The sequence below is a fragment of the Microtus pennsylvanicus genome, chromosome 10 (assembly GCF_037038515.1).
Source record: "Microtus pennsylvanicus isolate mMicPen1 chromosome 10, mMicPen1.hap1, whole genome shotgun sequence".
Taxonomy (NCBI): Eukaryota; Metazoa; Chordata; class Mammalia; order Rodentia; family Cricetidae; genus Microtus; species Microtus pennsylvanicus.
In genome coordinates, this window is record NC_134588.1 from 90,917,685 (window position 1) to 90,940,990 (window position 23,306).

The 23,306-nt window shown below is 46.5% G+C and overlaps 2 protein-coding genes across 7 annotated transcripts; one reads left to right on the forward strand and one right to left on the reverse strand.

Annotated features, from left to right (window-relative positions):
• The first annotated feature begins 47 nt into the window (after positions 1 to 47).
• On the forward strand, positions 48 to 18,300 carry Nr1i3 (nuclear receptor subfamily 1 group I member 3). 6 transcript variants are annotated; one of them, XM_075989082.1, is made up of 9 exons: positions 48 to 92; positions 13,870 to 14,012; positions 14,468 to 14,598; positions 15,913 to 16,082; positions 16,267 to 16,406; positions 16,592 to 16,737; positions 16,830 to 16,946; positions 17,116 to 17,218; positions 18,045 to 18,300. In XM_075989082.1, exons 2-9 carry the CDS (start codon positions 13,876 to 13,878, stop codon positions 18,172 to 18,174), a joined length of 1,074 nt encoding a protein of 357 aa, XP_075845197.1. In that variant the 5' UTR covers positions 48 to 92; positions 13,870 to 13,875; the 3' UTR covers positions 18,175 to 18,300. The 6 variants fall into 6 exon arrangements, with proteins under 6 accessions (XP_075845197.1, XP_075845200.1, XP_075845201.1 ...); XM_075989085.1 differs by lacking the exon at positions 48 to 92 and adding an exon at positions 13,521 to 13,700 and having other exon boundaries at positions 17,116 to 17,222; positions 18,045 to 18,178; XM_075989086.1 differs by lacking the exon at positions 48 to 92 and adding an exon at positions 13,521 to 13,700 and having other exon boundaries at positions 16,833 to 16,946; positions 17,116 to 17,222; positions 18,045 to 18,178.
• Tomm40l (translocase of outer mitochondrial membrane 40 like) lies at positions 17,392 to 21,993 on the reverse strand. The gene is made up of 10 exons (XM_075989087.1): positions 21,852 to 21,993; positions 21,381 to 21,630; positions 21,041 to 21,108; positions 20,654 to 20,746; positions 20,266 to 20,367; positions 20,013 to 20,118; positions 19,713 to 19,835; positions 19,524 to 19,600; positions 19,214 to 19,316; positions 17,392 to 19,076 (listed from the first exon to the last, which is right to left on the reverse strand). The coding sequence occupies exons 2-10, from the start codon at positions 21,493 to 21,495 to the stop codon at positions 18,937 to 18,939; spliced, it is 927 nt and encodes a 308-aa protein (XP_075845202.1). The 5' UTR covers positions 21,496 to 21,630; positions 21,852 to 21,993; the 3' UTR covers positions 17,392 to 18,936.
• Between the last annotated feature and the right edge of the window lie 1,313 nt (positions 21,994 to 23,306).

Genomic DNA, 23,306 nt, shown 5'->3' on the forward strand with positions numbered 1-23,306 from the left:
GGTAAGACTGAGAGAGCGGGAAGGAGGGGGAGACCGTCGGGGGATGAGAAGACAGAAAACGAAGTAGGAAAGCGGTGAAGGAGAGAAAAGTAGTAAGTAGTATCCGAAGGAACTGAGCTCTGGTCCTCTGTGCAAGAACAGCAAAGGCTCTTGAGCTATCTCTCTAATCCCATATGTTGTCTATATATTTTAGGGGAATAAACAAGGAGGAAGAAAATAAACAGAACACGGGTAAATGCACGAACCTTCTGGTAACTTTAGTTAACGTAGCTCTGTTTATCTATATAGTTTTCATCCCTTAAGGAAATTCTTTACATTTTCACGCCTGTGTTACTTGTTGGCATTGTACAATCTCTTACAACTTCAGTCAGCCAAACGCAGACACTTTTAACTTTCACAGATATATTCTTTGGTAGAATATAATACCTTCACAGCTGGCTAAAACCATAACTGCGCTTGTCTCAACCATTCCAGTGGTTTGGCCTCTTCTCAACAACCGAATTCCAGTAAGACTTCAAATAGTCTTTTTTTTTACTAGCTTGCTTCTGCGGTTACACATTTCCCCTGGAAAGAAGATCCACCTGAGATCCTCTGGTTCTGTTTCTATTAGGAATCCGGTTGCCTCGGTTACTAAAGTTCTAACTAGGCTAGCTCCTACTCCCTTTATGCAACCTCGGGAATCTTTCTAATGAACAATTAATTAGCTTTGAAAGGGTTGTCTTCAGTGAAACAGACCTCAATTCTTAAGCTGCTGTGAAGAAATTCTAGTGAGAATTCAGCCTCCAGGTTAGGGATCAGCTAGTTTTGCAGGTAGCAATCAAATTGTTAAATGCTTTTGTCTTTGACGGACATATGTACTGCGGGTGAGCCATCTCCTATTATGCGTGAATATAGACACAAACAATTATGTCAACAAACAGGTTTGACTGTGGCTGATATAAATGTATTTGTGATCAATGAAGTTTGAATCTTAAATAAATTTCATGAGCTAAGAAAGTTCTTTAAGTTTTAGTGGAAGAGCTGGAAAGATGGCTTAGCAGTTACGAGCGCCTGCTGCTCTTCCAGAGGACCCAAGTACAGTTCCTAGAACCATATCCAGTGGCCCACAAGTGTCTGTAACTCCAGCTCCAGAGAATCTGGAACCTTCTTCTGGCCTCCGCAAGCACTTGCACATACGTGACAACATGGCAGATACTCACAAATACATTAAGTAAATTTTAGTGAAAAGTTTTCTTTTTTTAAGGTAAATTCCCAAAGAGGCTAACAATACCACGCGATGGGAATAAATGATCTAATTGTATGGTTTAATTTTTCCAATTATTTAACTTTTTTAAAGATTTATTTCGCTGGGTATGGTGATGATGCGCACACCTTTAATCCCAGCACTTGGGAAGCAGAGGCAGGTGGATTCCCGTGAGTGCGAGGCCGACCTGGGCTACATAGTGAATTCTAGAACAACCATGGCTACACAATAGAGTGCCCAAGGAGGCCAGAAGAGGGCATTAGAACTGGAGCTACAGGGGGTTGTGAACCTCCATGTGGGTGCTGGGAACTGAACTTGGGTCTTCTGCCAGATAGCAAGTGCTCTTAGCCAACCCTCTAGCACTGGTTTTTATTTTGTTATCTATTTATTTATTTTGTTTTTCAAGACAAGGTTTCTCTGTATAACCACCTTGGCTGTCCTGGAGCTAGCTCTTGTAGACCAGGCTGGCCTCGAACTCACAGAGATCCGCCTGCCTCTGCTCAAGTGCTGGGATTAAAGGTGTGCGCCACCACTCTCCAGCAGCACTAATTTTTTTTAAATAATGTATTTATTTTTATTTTACCTGCATTGGTGTTTTGCATGCATGTATGCCTTTGGGAGGGTGTCACACAGAACTGGAGTTACAGTAGTTGGAAGCCACCACATGATTGCTTGAAATTGAACCCAGGTCCTCTAGAAGGGCAGTCGTCACGGCTTTTAACCACTGCTTCACCTTCCCAACCCTATTGGGAATTTTTTTTTAATTATTTTTACTTTGGCTTATGTGTGTGTTTGTCCGTGCACCATGAGTGTGCCTGGAGCCCACTGAAGCCAGAAGAGAGTATTGGATCCTCTGGGACTGGAGTTATAAACAGTTATGAGCCACTATGTGGGTGCTGGGAATTGAACCTGGGTCCTCTGGAACAGCATCTCCAATACTCTTAATTGCTGAGCCATCTCTCCATCTTCTGATTTATTTTACTTTTAATTGTGTGTATGTGTGTGTCTGAGGAGGGGACACCATACATGTATGTGCAGGTGCTGATGGAGGCCAGGAGGGGGCACTGACTTGCCGGGAGCTGGACTTACAAGTAGGTGTAAGCCACCCTGATGTGGCTTCTGGGAGCCAAACTCTGGTCCTCTGCAAGTGTCGTCCGTGCTCTTAACTCCTGAGCTATCTCTCAGCCCCAGTAAAACCATTCGTACCTATATAGCAACCTATATTTGGCTCATAAATCAATCCCTGACTTAGATGATTCATAGGACAATATCAATATGTCTAAATGTGCTATAATAGTAGGTCATATAATGATAAATAGTAGTATGTCAAAGAAGAAATACATTAGTTAGGACTAGCCGGCTTAGTTATTAGTTAGGTGTTACACGCCCTTAATCCCAGCACTTGGGAGGCAGAGACAGGCGGATCTCCATGAGTTCGAGGCCAGCCTGGTCTACAGAGTGAGTTCCAGGACAGGCCACAAAGCTACACAGAGAAACCCTGTCTTTAAAAAAAAAAAATCAGTTAGGACCAAAAAAGTCAAAAGATTCCTGGGGAAGATAAGATTGAAATTAGGTCTTACAGGAAGGAAAGAATATAGATAAACAGAAGAAGGAAATCGGAGTAACAACAAGAAAAATATAATTAAGCTAGATATGGAAAAATATATAAAGCTATATGGAAGGGTTTTCGACCATCAAAAGAATTTTTTAACTTAGCTCCCATACAAATAGCATTGCTATGGCTGAGAAAATGGCTCATCAGCTAAAAGTGCTTGCTGCATACGCCTGATGACATCAGTCTGCTCCCTGAAGCGTATATAAAGGCAGAAGGGGAGAACTGACCCCACAACGCTGCCCTCTGACCGCCATACATGTGTCATGGCATGAGTTCCTGCCATCATACACACAATAAGAAATAAATCAATAGACAACGTTTCTAGATTATTTTATTTTTACAGAGGAAACAAGATTGGTTTCATAAGAAAAGCGCTAACAGTAAGAAGGCCCGGATAGGAAAACTGCAGCTGTGCAGAGAATAAGAGCCTGGGTGACAGTTACAGGAGAAAAGGGACAGCGTCTAGAAACCCACAGCAGGTCAAGAATGGGTGCGTGCCTGTAGCTCCCGCACCAGAGAGGAGAAGGTAGACATAAGTAACGTGAGTTATAGGCCAATATGGGCTAGACATCCTTTCTCACAAAACAGAAATCCTCGTGCAGCGCGGTCTTTATAGTCTAATGCCACAGAAAGGCGGTGTTGGAAGCGCTAGGAAGGAAGTCTAGGGAAGTGAGGAGTCCCATAAAGTAATAAAAGTCATTGAAATTGCTGGGTGTGGTGGTTCAGGCACAGGCCTTTGACCCCAGTGTTTAGGAGGCACAGGCAGACAAATCTCTGAAAGTTCGAGGCCAGACAGACCTACATAGTGAGACCCTGTCTCTAAAGAATGAGAGAGAGAGAAAGAGGAAGAGAGAGAGAGAGAGAGAGAGAGAGAGAGAGAGAGAGAGAGAGAGAGAGAGAGAGAGACTTAACTTGAAAAAACAGCAGAGACGACTTTTAAAGAATAGCAATTTTAGTTGTTAGGTGTTTGTTTATTTGTTTTTTTGTTTTGTAGGGTCTAGCCCTGCTGTGGCTGTTCGGGAACTCAGACCAGGCAGGCCTAGAATTCATAGAAATCCACCTGCCTCTGCCTCCTGAGTTCTGTCAAGAATAGCAATCTTTTTGTTTGTTTTTATTGAGCTATATATTTTCCCCACTCCCCTCCCTTCCTCCCCATTCCCCTTTCTCTCCTATGATTCCCCACACTCCCAATTTACTCAGGAGATCTTGTCTTTTTCTACTTCCCATGTAGATTAGATCCATGAATGTCTCTCTTAGGGTCCTCATTGTTGTCTAGGTTCTCTGGGATTGTGAATTGTAGGCTGGTTTTCGTTGCTTTATGTCTAAAAACCACTTATGAGTGAGCCAATATGGTATTTGTCTTTCTGGGTCTGGGTTACCTCACTCAAGAATAGCAGTCTTAAAAAAAAATTACAAGTGTTAAGGCATACACCTTTAATCCCAATCTCCGGAAGATGAAGCAGCAGATCTCTTTGAGTTCAAGGCCAACCTGATCTACATCTTAAGTTCGAGACCAACCAAGGACACATAGTGAGACCCAATCTCAAAAACAAGCAAACAAACAAATAACATGATTCTGTGGAACTAGTTATAGATATTAGAGATCTTCACACGCTAAGATGAGGATAAATAAAGCATATAAAGGCACCTTGTAAACGGTTATCTTATCTTAAGCTGTTAGATATTTTCGCTTATTACTGGTGCCTTGGGAATAGATGGATCTTTAGGGAAGAAGATAGAAGATGGAAGGAAGCAAGACTGAGCCTGAGTAGAGAGTCTACATGGTTGATCTCAGAGTCTTGAGAGAAGAAGCACCTGTGAAGCTGGAAGAATAGAGAGCTGTTGGAATAGAGGGGGCAGGGCTGGAGGCCTGGGGGCAGGGCTGGAGGCCTGGGGGCAGGGCTGGAGGCGTGGCTCCGGCTCAGGAGCCGGGTTCTTCTCTGGTAGTTTAATTCCCAGCACTAGGGGACAATGAAGAAAGAACAGTAGCATGGAGGTTAGAGAAGAAAAGGGTCACAGAAGACAATGTAGCTATCAGGGTTCAAAAATAGTAGAGATATTGACAGGGGAAAAACATAAGAGAAAGCGCACTGAATTCAAGAGACTGTTAGAGATCACTGGTGAATTGGAGGGAAAAAAAAAGATTAAAATCAGATTATGAGACTCAAATGAAAGGATCTCTTCCCGTTCAGAGTGTTTGTGCCAGTACCTGGGAGGTCAAACAGAAGAGAGCAGGCCCAGACTGGAAAGTTGACTCAACGGACCTGAGGGAAGGTCAGCCAATATCAAATGCAAACACACGGAAGATAGGAACAGCATGTAGCAACAGTTCAGAAGTCAAAAAGGAGTCTGGAATCAGTATGAGAGAATAATAGGCATCTGGCCAGAGAGTCGGAACAACAAAGGATAATCAGGTCTAACAGACAGCAGCTAAAAGGAAAATAGGAATGTTTCCAGAAGACACGTTGGGACTTCGGTGTAGCAAAGTGCCCCACACAGACAAGACATCCATTAAACGTTTATTGTAAGAATGAGTACATTCACTCAATATTTACTGAATGAGTGAATCACACAAATAATATCGCATGGAGTGTAAGTTTAGAATGAGACGGTATTTTATTTTACATTACTTTATGTGTATCAGGGTTTTTCCTTTATCTGTGTATATGTACCATGGGTCTTGCCTAGTATACTCTGATGTCAGAAAGGGGGCATTGGATCCTCTGGAATTGGAGCTGCAGGTGGCTGTAAACCAACAAGGAGGGACTGGGAATGGAACCTAGGTCCTTTCCAAGGGTAACAAAGGTAACAAGTGCTCTTAACCACTGAGCCATCTCTTCAGCCACTGGAATGAGACTTTAATTCATATCTTACTCAATTGTTTTAGCCAGAAAACATTTATATGTGCCTGGAGTACTTAAGACTGTGTATGTCCCACCCAGGTACCATGGTTCATGCTTGTTTTTGGTTTTGTTTGTTTGTTTCTTTGATTGATTGATTGATTGATTGATTGATTGATTGATTGATTTTTCTATAGAGGGTTTCTCTGTGTAACAGTCCTGACTGTCCTGGAACTCATTTTGTAGACCAGGCTAGCCTCAAACTCACAGAGATCCACCTGCCTCTGCCTCCCAAGTGCTAGCATTTAGGGGGCTGAGGCAAGAAGATTGCGATGAGTTTGAGGTCAGCCTGGGCTACAAAGGAAGACATTATCTCAAAAAAACCAAAAGCCACATCTCAAAGCCTCTGTGAATCAAAAAGTAAAAGATGCAGACTTTAGTCTGGCTCACTGGTTCATAAAGGTTTGTTATCAGGAGGCGATGATAAATCTCAAAAGAAAGAGAAAAGGGGGCTAGAGAGATGGCTCAGTAGTTGAGAGCACTTCTGATCTTCCAAAAGACCTGGGTTTGATTCCCAGCACCCACAAGGCAGTTCACAGTTGTCTATACAATGCCCGCTTCTGATCGCCATAGGCATCAGGCTTGTAAGTGGTGCACAGACATATATGTAGGCGAAATACCCATACATATAAAACAAAACTTGGAAAGAAAAAAGAAAAAGAGGAACCAAGCAGTGATGACACCTTTTAATCTCAGCATTTGGGAGGCAGAAACGGGTGGATCTCTGTGAGTTCCACAAAAGTAATTCCAGGACAGCTAGAGTTGTTATGCAAGGGAACCCTTCTCAAAAAACCAAAAAAAAAAAAAAGAAAGAAAGAAAAGAAAAAAAAGAAAAAAAGAAGAAGAAAAGGAAGAAAGGAAAAGAAAAGGAAAAAAGGAAGGAAAGAAGGAAGCAAAAAGAGCAATCCTTGGACTGGAGAGAAGCTCAGGGGTTAGGAACTTATACTATTCTTGCAGAGGACACACAACAGGCTGCTCACAACTGCCTGGAACTCCAGCTCCAGGGCATCTGATACCTTTCTGGTCTCCTACACATGCTCTTGCATAGACATACAATAAATAAGGATTAAATTTTTAAAAAAATATTTTTTTTTAAAGCTCCATTTTAAAAAAGCAGTTCTTGCTGGGCAGTAGTGGCCCAGGTCTTTAGTCCCAGCAGTAGAGAGTCAGAGACAGGCAGGATCCCTATGAGTTCCAGAACAGCCTGGTCTACAGAGCAAGGACCGGGACAACCAGGGCTACACAGAGAAACCCTGTCTCAAAGGAAAAAAAAAGTCATGTCTTTAATACAGCAGCTTACAATTGATTGATAGTCAGAAGCCCGCAATTGTTCTTCAGATAGTACAGTGACAAATTTGAGTGCAGATATAGCTTAAAGGCTCCTAGAGGCCGAAGGTCCAGGAGGACCAAGACAGGAGGGACTGAGGGTGGCAGGAGATGGGTGGGGAGGGCGGGTATGTGAGGTGATTCCATCTGAACGAAACAACAAGGGCGGACGTCCGAGGTAAGTGAGCACAGCCTGTTCAGGGCACTCCAAATGTTTAAGCACTTCTAGCGCCAAGTGCGATGTACTAGGTCAGGGCAGGGAAGTGAGGACAGAATAGAAGAGGCCAGCGTGATAAATAGGGGTCAGATCACAAAGGACTTTGTGTTACATGCTAAAGAGATTGGATTTTTTTTTCCCCTGAAGGTGATGGAAATCAAATGAGGAATTTTAAGCAGGGGAGAGACATGATCAAATTTGCATTTTTGAAATAGCAACCACGGAGGATGGGTTAGGAGATGAGACTGAAAGCAGAGAGAATAATTTAGTAGGCTACTGCAGAGAGAGTGAAACGGTGTGGGCCTGAACTTGGCTGAGAGGTGGTGGTGGGCGGTTAGAGGTCAGGGGACAGCAATGACAAATTACGACTTCTGGTCAGTTTTAGGCAGCGACAAGAGGCCAGGTTGTCCATCTTCCCACTTAACATCTGGGAGAGGGTGGGAATGGAAGAACAAAGAAGGAAGACAGTAAGGGGATGAACACGTACAGACCCCTCCCATCTTTTAAGCACTGTCCAAAGAATTTTACATATTACTTTATTCTTTACAATAAAGTTGTCTGGTAGTTCCCTGACCCTAGGTGAAAGAAATAAGAATTTAGAAAGTGTAACACTCAGGTCTCAGCCAGCAGTTTTCCGGATCCTGGCCTGGGGTAGGTGTGTAGGGAGAGGGTGAACACATCAATGAACTGAAATCCTATTTTCCATGGATACTCATGACCCATGCAGAAGATTCCACTCTTGGTCTGGTCCACAGAAGAGGCCGTAAGGCTGGAGAAGCTGTGCTGTACATAGGAAAGTTAGCTCAGAGAAGTCTGCTTTCAAGAAACCCTGTCTCAAAAAAGTATAGGATGTCCTACGCGTGGTGCTCTGTGTCTATAATCTCAGTACATAGGAAGCAGAGGCAGGAGGATAGGGAGTTCAGTACCAGCCTCAGCTACATAACAAATTCCAGATAAGCTGAGGCTACATGAGACCCTGTCTTGAACAACAGCAGCAGCAGCAGCAGCAACAACAACAACAGAAGTACAAGGTAGACTTCTCAAAACAAAAACAAAAACAACAAAAACAAACAACAAAAACAAAAAACCAAGGCTCAGCATAATTTCTAGACCCCAGTGAATGAACAGCCCCAGGCTCAAATGTTTCCTCCAGTTGACCTCTCCCTAAGCATCCTGTACTGTTTAAGTCAAGGTTCTATTGCTGTGAAGAGACAACATGCCACAGCAACTCTCATAAAAGAAAGCATTTAACTGGAGTTGGCTTACAGTTTCAGAGGTTTAGTGTTGGGATCTTTTTGTAGACTGTGTAAAGATGTGTCTCTGTCCTTCCTCACCTGTCTAAGGTACCTTCTGATTGGTTTAATAGAGTTGAAGGACCAATAGCTAGGCAGGAGAAAATAGGTGTGACTTCCAGGCAGAGAGAGGAACTCTGGAAAAGAATCTAAGGCAGATGATTTGCCAGCCAGATGCAGAGGAAGTTGGACTGATGGTACTGAGGAGAGGTAATGAGCCATGGGGCAGACATGGATTAATATAAACAGGCTAATTTAAGTTTTAAGAGCTAGTTGGTGTTGGGTGGTGGTGATGGAGCTCTATAAATTTGAGGCTAGCCTGATCTACAAAGCAAGTTCCAGCATGGCCAGGACTATTACATAGAAAAACCCTGTCTTGATAAAACAAAACAAAACAAAAAAACCTAAGCTAAAGCCAAGTTTCCTTTTCCTTTTTCTTTTTTGAGACAAGGTTTCTCTGTAGCTTTGGTACCTGTCCCAGAACTAGCTCTTGTAGACCAGACTTGCCTCGAACTCCCAGAGATCTGCCTGCCTCTGCCTCCCCAGTGCTGGGATTAAAGTGCTGCTCAGCGGTAAGAGCTAAAGAGCTAAGGTTAGAACTTGAACTTAAGTTCTTAGGGTCTTGTTGCAAAATATTTGGCTAACTATGTAAAGATGTGTTGTTGTTGTTTCACCTTGCCTGCCTAAGGTACCCGATTGGTCTAATAAAAAGCTGAATGGCCAATAGCAAGGGAAAAGGTAGAGGTGGGACTTAGAGGTAAGGAAAGTAAATAGGAGGAGGAATTAGACTCAAAGGAAAAAGAAAAGGAGATGACAGGGAGATGTAGAGGCCAGACAGACAGACATGGAGGAAGCAGGAAAGTACGACATACATGAATGAAAAAAAGGCTAAAAAGCCCCAAAGCAAAACATAGCTGAACAGAAACAGGTTAAACTAAGTTAAAAGAGCTAGTGGGAGAAGCCTAAGCTAAGGCTGAGCATCCATAATTAATAATAAGTCTCCATATCTTTATTTAGGAGCTGGTTGGTGGCCCAAAGAAAATCCCAACTACAGGTTTCTCACTCTCCCTCTCTCTTCCCCCACCCTCTGAAGCAGGGTCTCACTATGTAGCCCTGGCTGTCCTGGGGCTCACTCTGTAGACCAGGCTGTCCACAAACTCACAGAGATCCCCCTGCCTCTGCCTACCAAGCACTGGGACTCCTGAGTGGTGGTGCATTCTAGGCTCTTAGGGCTTTATTGCTGTAGTTAAACAAGAGTGAGGAGAAAAGAAGCCTGCTCATGGCTCTACCATATCTGCCTTCATGTTTCTGGCTTCTTGACTATCTGGGTTGCGCTTTCAGATTGAGTTTGTCTTTGTTTTCTCCTAGCTAATTCTTCATTGTCTCTTAAAAATCAACTCAGTTGCCACTCTTTCAAGAAGGAAATGGAAAATGGTATCACTCTGCCAAATCAGGATTAAGGTCCCTTCTTTTGATCATAATCCTCTGAACATAGCTCTATCAGGGGTCTGAATATATTTCTTTATATCTGTTATAAGGACTGTCTACTTAATAGGTTTAACCCTCATGAATACAAGAGAGTGTCTTACTCATCTTTTTATCATTGTATCTATGGTATAAGACCCTATGGTAGGGTCTCAATCGGTATTTGTAGTTTTGAAGTTTTTGTTTGTTTGTTTGGTTGGCTGGATGGTTGGTTGGTTGATTTTTGGTTTTTTGAGACAGGGTTTCTCTGTGTAACAGCCCCAACTGTCCTGGAACTCACCCTGTAGACCAGACTGACCTCAAACTCAGAGAGATCTTTCTACCTCTGCCTCCCAAATTCTAGTATTAAAGGTGTGCGCCACCACTGCCCAGTAATTAGAAATAATTACTACACCATCTTCTGAAGTTCATGGATAAATGTATTCTTGTGGTACACATAAAAACACTCTGGCATGCACATACACATAAAATAAATAATTTTAAGGCTAACTGTTGTGGAATAATCTTTTTGCACACTGTAACAATGTGTCACTCTAACTGGCTTAATTAAAAGCTGAGCAGCCAATAGCTAGGCAGGATTTCCAGGCACAGAGGATGCTGGGAAAAAGAAGGGCGGAGACAGGAGGAAGCAGGAAAGCCGGATGGACAGTGCATAGATGAGGTAAATGAGCCTCGGGGCAGCACACACATTAATAGAAATGAGTTCATTTAAGTTAAGCTAGCTAGAAACAAGCTTAAGCTAAGGCTGAGCATTCATAATTAATAATAAGTTTCTGTGTCATGATTTGGGGGCTGGTGGTCCAAGAAAGCCTGCTACAAATGGGGCTGGGCTTTAGGGTTTCAAAAACCCGAGCCAGTCCCAGTGTTGCTCTCCCTCTTCCCCCGGCCTGCAAATCTGGATGTAGAAATCTTAGCTACTTCTCAAGCACCAAATGTGCCTGCATAGCACCATGCTTCCTGCCATGGTAATAATGGACTAAACCCCTGGAACTGTAATCAAGCACCAATTAAATGCTTTTTTTTTCTTTAATAATAGTTTCCTTGAGCTAGGTGGGTGGTGGTTCAGGCCTTTAACCCCAGAACTTAGAAGGCAGAGGGAGGTGAATCTCCAAGTTAAAGGCCAGCCTGGTCTACAAAGACAGCCAAGGCTACATAGAGAAACCGTGTCTTGAAAAACCAAACCAAACAAACAAATAAAATCAACATGGCAATAACAAAATTGAACCAAGTATGGGAATCTTCTGATTGCTAGGTCTGTGTGATCAATCACACAGGTCCTACACAACCCATGAACTCAGCTCTAGGACAAGAATTCCCAAATCAAGTTCAACTACTTCTAACTTATTAGAGTCACGTGGGGGGGGGCACATGTGTAAACCAGCGGACAATCTTGGGTATCATTCACTTCTCAAGTGCCATCCGCTTTTTTTGTGAGGGTTTTTTGCTGTTGTTTTTACATTCCTTTATTTGGGAAGGGGTGGACATATGCCACCGAGCATTGATAGAGGTCATAGGACAACTTGCAGAGGGCCAATTCTCTCCTTCCACCATGTGGATTCTGGTATCAAAGAGGTCATCATGCCGGGCAGCAAGTGCCTTTACCCACTGAGTCATTACGCCAGCCCCACCCTGTTTTTTGAGACAGTTTCTCACTGGTCTGGAATTTGCCAGCTAAGCTAGACTTACCCCAGAGATCCACCTGTCTCTGCCTTCTTGGCATTGGGATTACAAGTATGTCCCCCTGTAATGAGTCTTTATCTGCTCCACCAGCTCCCAAATAATGACTCGAAGACATAGCATTAATTATGAAAGATCAGCCTTTAGCTTAAACTTATTCTTAACTAACTCTTATAAAAAAATTAACCTATTTATATTAATCTGTGTTCTGCCACATGACTCAAGGCTGTTATCTCTCCTCCTGCACATCCTGCTTGTTCTGGATCTCCTGGCATCTCTGCCTTTCTTCTCCCTAGAGTTCTCTTTCTGTCCATTAGTCCCACCTATACCTCCTGCCTAGCAATTGGTCATTTAGCTTTTTATTAAACCAATCATACTGACACATCTTCACACAGTGTAAAGTAATATTCCACAACATCCACTGTGCCTTGTAGAACAATGTGGGTTTGGGTCTGATAAGATGGCTCGTGGGTTAAGAACACTGGCTGCTCTTCCAGAGGACCTGGGTTCAATTCCCAGCAAACACATGGCAGCTCAATATTGTGTGTGTAACTCCAATCCAAGGGATCTGGCACCCTTAAATAGACATGCATGTAGGCAAAAAACTGTCGTGGTCCAACAAAAAACAAAGAACACAAAATAAAAAAATAAATAAAACTTTTTTTAAAAAAGTGGGTTCTAGGATTTAAACCCAGGCCCTTGCTTGCTTGCATAGTAAGCACTTCAATGGCTGAGCTATTGCTCTACCACCTAGGGTTCACTTTTATTCATATCTCAGTCATCCCAAGCAGGGAAGAGGTATCTCTTCTGACTTTATGCCCAAATTCTTAATCTCCTGAAGTCTTTTTAAAACAAATTTCTGGGGCTAGAGAGAAGGCTCAGAGGGTAAGAGCACTTAACGCTCCTGCAAAAGATTCAGGTTCAATCCTAGTACAGAACATTGTAGCTCACAAGCGTCTATAACTCCAGTCTCAGAAGATCAGACAATGTTCTCCAGTCTCTGTGTGTACTAGGTGTACACATTAAAAGAAAAAAATCAATAAATCTTTTTTAGAAAAAAAAAGAAAGAAAGAAAGAGCTGGGAGGTGGTGGCACACACCTTAATCCAAGCACTTGGGAGGCAGAGGCCGGTTCATCTCTAAGTTTAAGGCCAACTTGGTCTACAGAGTAAGTAACGGGACAACTAAGGCTACACACAGAGAAACCCTGTCTTGAAAAGCCAAAAGGAAGAAGGAGGAGGAGAAGAAGGAAGACAGGAAGGAGGGAAGAAAAAAGGAAGGAAGGAAGTGGGGGGCGGTTAAGAGCACTGGGCTGGTCTTCTAGGGGACCTGGGTCAATCCCCAGCACCATACGGCAGGTTATAACAGTCCTGTAACTCCAGTTCCAAAGGACCCGACATCCTCACACCCCTCACACAGACATACATGTAGGCAAAACACCTTTGCACATAAAATAAATAAATAAATTTCTTTGAGAGCCTGGTATAATTGTTATAGCTATCCTCTGACTATTGGCATACTGCATGTGAAAAACCTTGCCCTCTCTCCCTCTTCATCTCTCCTCACTTTATGCAGGATCCACATAAAGAGAGGACTGTAGATTTAGCCTAAAGCTCACCAATAGGGAAAACAAGTAGCAGTTTTCAATGATCTGTGAGGGCCCCACCTATCATAGCCCCTCCCCATCTGTTACCAACCAACAGCTGGAACATGCTTAGGAAAACCTCCCGCCTCAGGTCTTTGCCCTGGGTCCAGAGTCTGCATCCTACCTACTACATATGGCACAGAGAGTACCCGGAGGTCACATGCATGAGACCTAGAGACAAGGTACCGAGGATAACCCCAAATTCCTGCAGCTCCTGAGATCACAAGGAGAGTAGGGTCAGCGTGGAGGCTTGGGGAGAGATTCTGTGGCCTGTATGCGGCGTGCTGCCTAAGAGAAACAGGTGGGTAATCTGTGGAAGGCCGGAGACCAAAAACAACATTTCTGCTTTCAGTACAGACAGTGCTGGTATTGGGTGGAGGGTAGGTAGCCTTGGGAAGGGATCCTGCAGAAGAAGAGGAAGAGAATCTAGTGTGTTTCCGAGCTGACTGTTAACTTCCTCCCACATCCAGGAGACCATGACAGCCACGCTAACACTTGAAACCATGGCCAGTGGAGAGGAATATGAGCCGAGGAACTGTGTGGTGTGTGGAGACCGAGCCACGGGCTATCATTTCCATGCCCTGACTTGTGAGGGCTGCAAAGGCTTCTTCAGGTGAATGCTTTCTCCCCATCAGAAACAACCCCCGCACTCCTATGGGGCCGCCTTGAAACGCTGGCCCATCTCCAAGCTTATGGGGCTTTCATACTCTCACAGCCAAGCTGTACTGTCCTGTGTCTAGCACCCTCAATCTTGCTGCCCCCAACACTGTATGGAACCGGTGACAATAGAACAGCAGGCCAACCATTTGTCCTAGAGGCTCAGCCTCTTAGTCAAGAGTAGTGCACATGATCTGCCCAGGACCAGTAAGTACTACACAATGAGGGTTCCTGAGTGGCCTCGCTTCCCCGTGAAAATGCTCCAGCAGCTTCTGAGGACCTTTGGACACAACTCAGATTAGCCTGTTGTTAAACCAGTTAGCTTTTCCATACCCTTCCAGCCTCCTCTTACGCTCAGCTGCCTGCTTCGCTGCCATCTCAGATCCTGCAGTGTCTTTCTCTGTCTCGCAGACGAACAGTCAGCAAAAACACTGGTCCCATCTGTCCATTTTCTGGAAGCTGTGAGGTCAGCAAAGCCCAGAGACGCCACTGTCCAGCCTGCAGGTTGCAGAAGTGTCTAAACGCTGGCATGAGGAAAGACAGTGAGTTGGCCCCCTACCATCCCAGGACGCCATTTAGTGTGTTTCTCTGCTGTCTGGTATACCTATTAGCTCGTGTTCCACATAGCAGGCAGAGTAAGCTTTTTGAAACTTAATTAGATTATGCCACAGTTCCCAAAGCTTCCAGTCTCTCTCTTTAAAAGTAATTTTTTTTTATTTTTAATGTGTATAAGTGTTTACCTGCATATATGTCTGTGCACCTTGTGTATGCCTGGTGTTCACAGAGGCTCGAAGAGCATGTTGGATCCCCTGGAACTGGAGTTAAAGATGACTATAAATTGCCATGTGAGTGCTGGGAATTGAACCCAGGTCCTCTGCAAGATCAGCCAGCGCTTTTAACCCTGAGCCATTTCTCCAGTCTCTCCCTGCTCCAACCTCCTTTAAGGTACATGATTTCATACAAATCCTACTTCAGACTTTGTCTCTTAAGCCCTTCAACACATACTGGCTCGGTGCTGTCCTCGAGCGCAGCAAGCTTACTCTTCCCCAGGACTTCCCCATTTCCTCTCCCCGAAATTCCTTCCCCTTCAAAGTCACCTGGCTTGCCTCTTCTCTTCTATCTCTGGAGTACATGGTACCCGTCTTCTTGTAGGAACTTCTTAGTTATTCATTGCTGCGTTCCCTGTGCCAGGTAACTGTGCTGTGCTCCCAACAGATTAATGCAGCTGGCCTCCCACAGCTTCAGCCTGTCAGCTAAACAGCACAGTCACACTTGGGCATCAAGCCCATCCGCCTCTCAAACTCCAGCACTTCCATCTCACACTCCTTTCAGCATGGAGCGGGTGGAAAGGACACTGTAGAAGCCAAATGGCACTGCCTTGAGTTCTCACTTATTTTATGACTATGGAAGTGTTGCTGGAGTCTACGCTTCTGAGAAATACGAAGCCTGCCCTGTCTAATTAGAGTCGCTACCGCCAGTGAAATCTAGCCATAGAACCTTTGAAAGTACAAAGCTATGCAAATCTAAAGTGACATTTTCAAAATGAAGACCCTTCTTCAACGTTCCCAAGGAGCCAAACATCTCCCCTTCCCACTTTACTCTCCACCTCTCCCTTCTTTCCCATGGTGCACTGTTTCCTGCTGCAGTGTGTCACCGGTAAATACGAGGTCAGTAGATGTGTGCAGGAACCCTCTGCCGCCTAGACACACTGGTTCAGTGAAGTCCACGGAAGCCTCAGAAACCTTCCTTTCTTCCTCAGTCCTTACACGGGGAGACTGAGTAGCCTCGCCTCAAGGGGCGGAAGAAAGGTGCTCTCTGCTGCTCTCAACTTATGTCGTCTTTCTTGCCTGCCACAGTGATACTGTCAGCAGAAGCCCTGGCATTGCGGCGAGCCAGGCAGGCACAGCGGCGGGCACAGAAAGCATCGCTGCAGCTGAGTCTGGAGCAGAAAGAGCTGGTCCAGACCCTCCTGGGGGCCCACACTCGCCATGTGGTCCCCATGTTTGGCCAGTTAGTGAAGTTCAGGGTGAGAACTTACAGGATTTGTCCTGGGTGCCTGAGGGAGAGCACTATTACCATGCCCTGACAGAGGACAGATCTCCAGAACCCCAGAGTGGGCAGGTTCCTCAGCCAAAAACCCTTCTAAGGCTGATGAGACCCAAAGGATGGCCAAGGCCGAGGCTTCTCACTCATGCTCTAAACTCTTCTAGCCTCCAGCCCACCTGTTCGTCCATCACCGGCCCTTCCCCACTCTGGTCCCCGTGATGCCACTGCTCACACACTTTGCAGATAGCAATACTTTCATGGTGCAGCAGATTATCAAATTTACCAAGGAACTGCCCCATTTTCGGTGAGTACCATGTGGTCTTTCAGGAAGTAAATGCTTCATAAACCATACCAGGCTCTGATAAAAGTCACATATCCGCTGGCTATTCTGAGCCCTAGGCCTTGAATTTTCAGCACTAGGTACGTCAGTCGGGCCTTTTGATGGGGCAGGCCTAAGTCTAAAGTGCCCTTATTTTCTGCTCCACACAGGGCCCTACCCATGGAGGACCAGATCTCCTTGCTCAAGGGAGCGGCTGTGGAAATACTGCACATCTCACTCAACCTTACTTTCTGTCTTCAAACGCAGAATTTCCTCTGTGGGCCTCTATGCTACAGAATAGAAGATGCGGCCCATGGTAAGATGGTAGAAACAGCACAGGCTGTGTGTCCGTGGGGTATAAAGTATGAAGCGTGACCAGGAGGCTCCTAAGCCTACCGCCTCTCACAGTAGGGTTCCAGTGGGAATTTTTGGATTTGATCATCCGCTTCCATGGGACATTGAAACGACTAAAACTCCAGGAGCCCGAGTATGTGCTCATGGCTGCCATGGCCCTCTTCTCTCCTGGTGAGCATCATCCAAAAGCCAAGGAACTAACTCTCAGCCCCTTTAATCTATCCCTGACCATCTTGCTTCCCAGCCCACAGTGTGGATCTATAGCATTCTCAGTCCCTGTACCACGTGAGGCTCCCCACCTGGGTCCCTGCCATCTTGACCTTCCCACCTCCTCTCTCAGACAGGCCTGGAGTCACCCAGAGAGAAGAGATTGATCAGCTGCAAGAAGAGATGGCACTGATTTTGAACAACTACATCATGGAACAGCAGAGGCCCCAAAGTCGGTAGGTAGGAGGCTGGGGACTCACAGGCTGCACTGGGGGAAGGAAGGGATTGGAGAAACATTGGGATCAGAATGAATGCATTTACCGTTGTTTCCTTCGGGAACCTAGATCTTCCCTTGGGTCACCCCTATCACACCTAGTTCCAGTACCCAAACTGTGCACACTGCTGTTCCTTCTCACTTTTCCAAGTTTTTTTTTTTATTCAGTAGAGATGCAAAGTAGTAGCTCATAGCCTGTGTGTGATAGCATTCCTGAGACTGGTGATAGCCATCACCTCCTCTCCAACTTCATTCTTCTTTTTGGCCCTCTCCTTTCCCTTGGGTCAAGTCCTTGAATTTTTCAGTTCCATTTGAAGTCATGGTCATTCACAGTTTCATGGGCAAAGCCTGTCCCTGGCTCGGTAGTCCAGGCTCTGAAGTTAATGCCACTTTTGTTCTGCTCATTCCTTGATAAATCAGTTTGCTAAGAGGGGGATGTTTTGTACCATAGAACAACACACCGCCTTCTAGAACTCCATCTAGAAGGCTCCACCTTCAGGTTCTATACAGTTGAAGTTTTGGCCAAGTCTAGTTCTTTACATTTGACCTCTAAGCCCTGGGTTCAGGAAAAACTAGGCACAAAGAAGGAAGACAGTGCTGACAGAGGCCCTCTTGGGGACTTCTGAACATTTTCAAAATGTAGTATGTGCCATCCACAGCAGGATTTTCTAATGTTCAGACTTAACCTCCTGGAGGGGATAGTTCGGGGGACTGAGGCCTCAGGACGAGACTCCCAGCTGCCTTATTTCCCTCTTCTTTCCCTGGTAACCCTACTACTCCTTCTAAAGGTTTCTGTATGCAAAGCTGATGGGCCTGCTGACTGAGCTCCGGAGCATAAACAATGCATACTCGTATGAAATACAGCGCATCCAGGGACTGTCTGCTATGATGCCGCTGCTTGGGGAAATCTTCAGCTGAGGCCCAGGCTGGCCTCCTTCCCCAGACCCCCTGGGATACACTGGACTGGCAAGGGGAAATTGCTGGTGCCCAAGATGGGGACCAGCTAAAAGGAGCTCAGTGGCAGCAATGAAACACTGAACAGTATCTGTCTCTCCGTGCGGTCATCCATGGGGCGTGGACAGGGCAGGGGGCAGAGAGTGGGGAGTTGGGGTGACCACAGGACCAAAGCAGTTCTCTGGAAACACAGAAGATGGGAAAGGAGGAAGTCTCAGGGCTAGGAGGTGACGGTCCTTCAAGGAATGGGTGGGCCCATTCTTTGGTCTTTCTATGGCCAAAGATTTAGCTCTTTAACCCTATTTTCCCAACCTTGGGAGGCTGAGGGATGGAAAATGGGAGAAATGGTATAGGAAGTGAATCCCATGCAGATCTTTCTGCTCTGAAGAAGAAGCTAATACCTTAATCAAATAAAAATAATAAAGAAGAAAGTAGGGTGAGGGAAGCCAGATACATCCCTTAATCCTTCTCCTTCAGTCCAGAGCCATAGAGATACGGAAAATTATAGTGGGGCTGCTGGCAGAATTGGGAACCTCAAACCACTGCCTCATGGGGAAGTGATCGTGTGGCAGCTTCAGTTCCGAGGAGGACACGGTCCTGCCCGCCACTCTGCCCTAGAAGTCATCAGCAAGGTAGGCTCTGGAGAGGGACCTAGTTAGTCTCTGGCCCTAGGGCATCTGACTCAAAGGTTCCAGCTGCTGTGTGGAGGTCACCTCCAGGACCACTTCAGCCCACGGTGATGCTGAAGCCACAATGGAATCTGTTGCGCCAGTGATTGAGGAAGGCTCCGAGGGCGAGAGTGACGGGCAGGGGGGGCATCTTCTTCTCCAACACAGCACCAACACACCAGTTACTGTCCACCAGGCCTGCCAGGCAAGAGGACACTGGTCAGGCTGTATAGCAGGACTTGGAATAAGGAGTTAACAGAAGTAAGGTAGAGCCTCCTCCCTTCCTGTGTAACCCCAAATCCCTCACCAGTTCCAAACATCACAATAACCCTCACCTCTAAACACCATATTGGCCTGGGGCAGAGTCAGGTGGTAACCAAAGGAGAAGGTTGTATCTTGTAGCCTTGTATTTGCCTCAAACTCCACTCCAACCTGAACCTGAGAAACAGGGACAAAAATGAGAGGAGGAACCGACACCTTGAATACCAGAAGAGTCCCAACAGGGTAGTAGCAAGCTGGGCACATGTGTGGAGATGTATACCAGAGTGAGGGTAGGAAGAAGAATAGGCCAGGAGCCTGGGGGGACCTGAGGGGCAGAGTTTCTCGCTGACCAACTAGGATAGCGGATCAGGTCAATAATCTTACCTGTTCATTTGCCCTGTGGTAATAACTTGCATGGGCCCCACCTGACCCAACATTCAACGTAGCTACCCAGTGTAGAGCTGGGGGGAAAAGTACAGAGGGAAAAGACAGTTACTGTAGTAGACACGGGCAAGGAACCCCAGAAAAGCCTAGAGTCGCTCCCCCTCACCACTGTCTCACTTAGCTCCGTACCTGAGTACTTCCCAGCCAGAGTCAAGATGGCCCCCTCTTCGCCTGGTCGCCGGTGATAAACTAGCTCTCCTCCTAGCACCAGCCGTTGGGTGACGCTCTGCAGGAAGTGAGCGACCATGATCACTGTGGGCGAGTAAGGAGACAAGAGTCAGGTGTGTGCCCCTACCATCCAGTCACCCCCACTCTGGCCTGCCCAGAAAGTTCCTTTTCTAATCGCCAAACTACATTGAAGATGAAACGGCATGACTGGCATTGTTTGCAAATGGACAAGCTAGAAAGAACTCCGTCCTAGTTCCCCACCTGACTCCCCAATCAGGTCAGGATTTCCCAGGGTCAGAGTGGCTGTGTAGTCATCTCCCCGATACTCGCCATCAAACTGCCACGTCAGGAACTTGGCCTGCTGTGTCTGGGGAGGAGAGTAAGAAATAAAATACCCTTCCCCCTTTTTATGTTCAATATTGCCTCTGCTCCTCCCCCTAGACCCCCGAGGCAGGATACCCATGGAAGAGAGAGAGAGGTGCCTCAGCGGATGGAGGCAGGAACTGTGGGTCACCTGGAAGACAGCCTTAGCTCGTAGCCGCTCTGCCAACAGAAGCAAGACCTGGGCGTTGAGACTGCCACTGCTGTCCATATCCCCCACCACGGTGGGGAACACCTGTTAAGGAGTGTAGACAGTAAGGCTGAGATGGGTAGGTAGTTTTTATTGACCTAAACAGGAACACTAAGGGATTTCCGTAACGACACACAGTGCCCCCTGGTGGGCGTCAAAGACAAACGCGGGCATCTTGGCACAGGCGTATCTCTCTACCCTGTCCCATTCAGAAGAGCCGCAGAGAACAAAGTTGCTGGATGATTTTCCTGACAGCACATACATTTCCTCCCCAAGACCTACGTCCGCGTGAGGGTCTAGGGAGTTGATGCAAATGTGGTGGAGCCCTCACCTCAGTGGGGCTAAGCTGCCAGTCCCCTGCGTAGGCGGCATGGAGATGATACCCTGGCAAGCCCAGGGCACTCATGTGCACAGTATGAGCCACCTGAGGAAAGAGGAGACGACGGAGAACATGACATTCTTCTTTAATTCCCTATCCCACCCTTGATCTTTTCCCATTCAGCGGGTGTTTCTAAAAACCTCAACTGTTCCGACATATGAAGAGGGTCACTGGATTTTAAGCAACAAGTCCCACAGACAAAGAAAGGAAAAGGGACCCCCACATTGTCCCTCACTTGTCACACCTAGCCTGGCTAAGACTGGAGTAAGAGGTGTGAAGAAGAGGATCCAGGGATGGGCAGGGAGGTGAAGTGAGGAGGGGCCGGAGAAGTGGGAGCACCTGGAAATGACTGCTCAGAACCTTGTTGACAACCAGCTTCACGCCCTCCATCTGTGCTGGAAATACATCTGAAAGGAGTGAGGGGAAGGGAAGGAATAAGTACAGATGAGGACCCCTAGCCAAGGAGGTAGACCTCCCTTTCAATCCCACATGAAGCACCGAAGGAAATGACCTCCTTTCAAATCCTGCAACAAAAATGCTCTGCTTTGGACATCTGACCCTTCTTGACTGCTGGATGCTCCAGCTGTGATCTCTCTGTTCACATCACGGGGCATCAGCATTCAAGAGCCTCCCCTCCTCTACCCCTTCCACCTAAGACACCCAAACCCCACATCCTCACCTTTGCACAACCGGTGCAGCTCATCGAAGCTCCCGGGGTTGGGCAGTGGTTCCTCTCGACGGGGGGTCCGGCGGGGTAAAGTCCCCAGCGGTGCCAGGCCCAGGGTGTTACCCATTTTAGTCCAGAGGACAGGGAGGGGTCGGGGTTAGCCTGGGGAAACAGTCTATTGCTCCCTCTACCCCCCACGGGCTCCACCCCCCATCATCAGGCTCCCCAGTTTCAGAAACTTCCATAGGGTTCAATGCTAGACCTGCAACAAGGAACAGTAGGGGAAGAGAGCACCGATGGAAAAATTGAATCCCAGACACACTCCCGCCCCATCGTTGATCCTTCACCCCCACCTGTCACCCCTGTCCGCTCTCCCATTATCTATTCTTAACCACCACCACAGGCTTCAGCTAGCTCCCTAGTTTCTCTATTCTTCATTCCCACGTCCCAAGGCTCTGCCCGCAATGGAACACTAACCCTTACCATCTCAAAGCCTCCCGCTGCCTCTTTCCCCTAGGCACACCCCGGTCATCTTGATGGGGGCAGCCATCTTAAGTAATGGCAGAGCTATAGCTTCAATCTGCATTCTAGGCATGGCCATAAGCGCCATCTTGGAAATGGGCAAAGGAAGCGCTCAAAGACCCAACCCAACCAATGATGAAAAAAGGTGCTTAAATTTCCAGTGACCAATGGGAGAGGAGGAAGCAGAAGAGTGGCAGCCCTGACTGCCCCAGAGCTTCAGTCCTCCGCTGCAGGGGCGAGTGGGAGTTTGTGGGTGGTACTTTAGACTTGAGTCGAAGGCGACGTAAGACAGCCCAGCCTCTTCAAGGTCGAGAAAAATTTGTGTGCGTTTGAGACGCCAGAGGGAGCATTTTGTCCAGCATCGCTGGAGCTCCTTAAACCAGACCTGAGGAAAGTGAAACTACAGTTTGAGTTTGGAGACGTGTTTTATGAAGAGACGCTCAGGGAGGGATTGTGAAGACTCCAGTTCGCATTACTCTCTACCTACCTAAAATCCTCTGGGGGATCCCCACAGCCCTCCCACACCTCCAGAGGGCTGCTGCTCACAAACACAGCTCTCCCTTAGAAAATAGAACCCTATCACCACTACCTCCCCTGCTCTGGAATTCTACAAGCCAGGCCTTCTTGTTAGGAAATAGGAAAGGCTGTGAGTTTGAGGGAGGGGAGCGGGTTGTGGGCAGAACTAATTTCTGAAGCTGCCCTCTCCAGTTACTCCTTCTTTGCAGACGGGACTAATGCAATCCAGGAATCCGACTTCTGCCTGTCCTTACACTCTGCCCCCAGGGCCAGGGGCAAGCGGCACTGTGACAAAAGAGCTACTTCACAAGAGGACAGCTGGAAATGGGAAAGATTTCTTGGTCATTGTTCGCACCCTGCCTCTCAGTAGTGTTCAGTGCACACAGGGTAAATTTGGGGGGCCAAAGGGTGAAAGATAGCAATGTTTTCAATATCTACTTAGCTGCTTCCACTGGAGAGCTCTGGGCCTAGGGAATGCGCCTCATAGTCGTCCCCCCACGACACTAATTAGAGCTCGGTCAAAGGGCCAGGACCTAACTGATAAGGTGATTAAATAACCAGGCATCTTCAACCTTTATCTGGACTGAAACCTCTTAACTGTTGCAGCTGGGAGCAGGAAGGAGGGCAGAGGCTATTTTTCTGAATTTGTTTTTTTGGGGGTAGGGATGGGAACCCAGGAGTGTTAGTCCACATTCTCATTACACATTAACTCAAAAAGGGACAGAGTCAGCGGTATCTGTTCTTGTATTCCCCTAAGCCCCATTCCCTGCCACTTCCGATTTCAATTCCTTTTTCCTGTTCTTCTCTCTCTCTCTCTCCTTTCTTTTTTTAAGACAGGTTCTCTCTATGCAGCCCTGAAACTCACTATATAGATCAGGCTGACCTCCTAAAACTCACTAT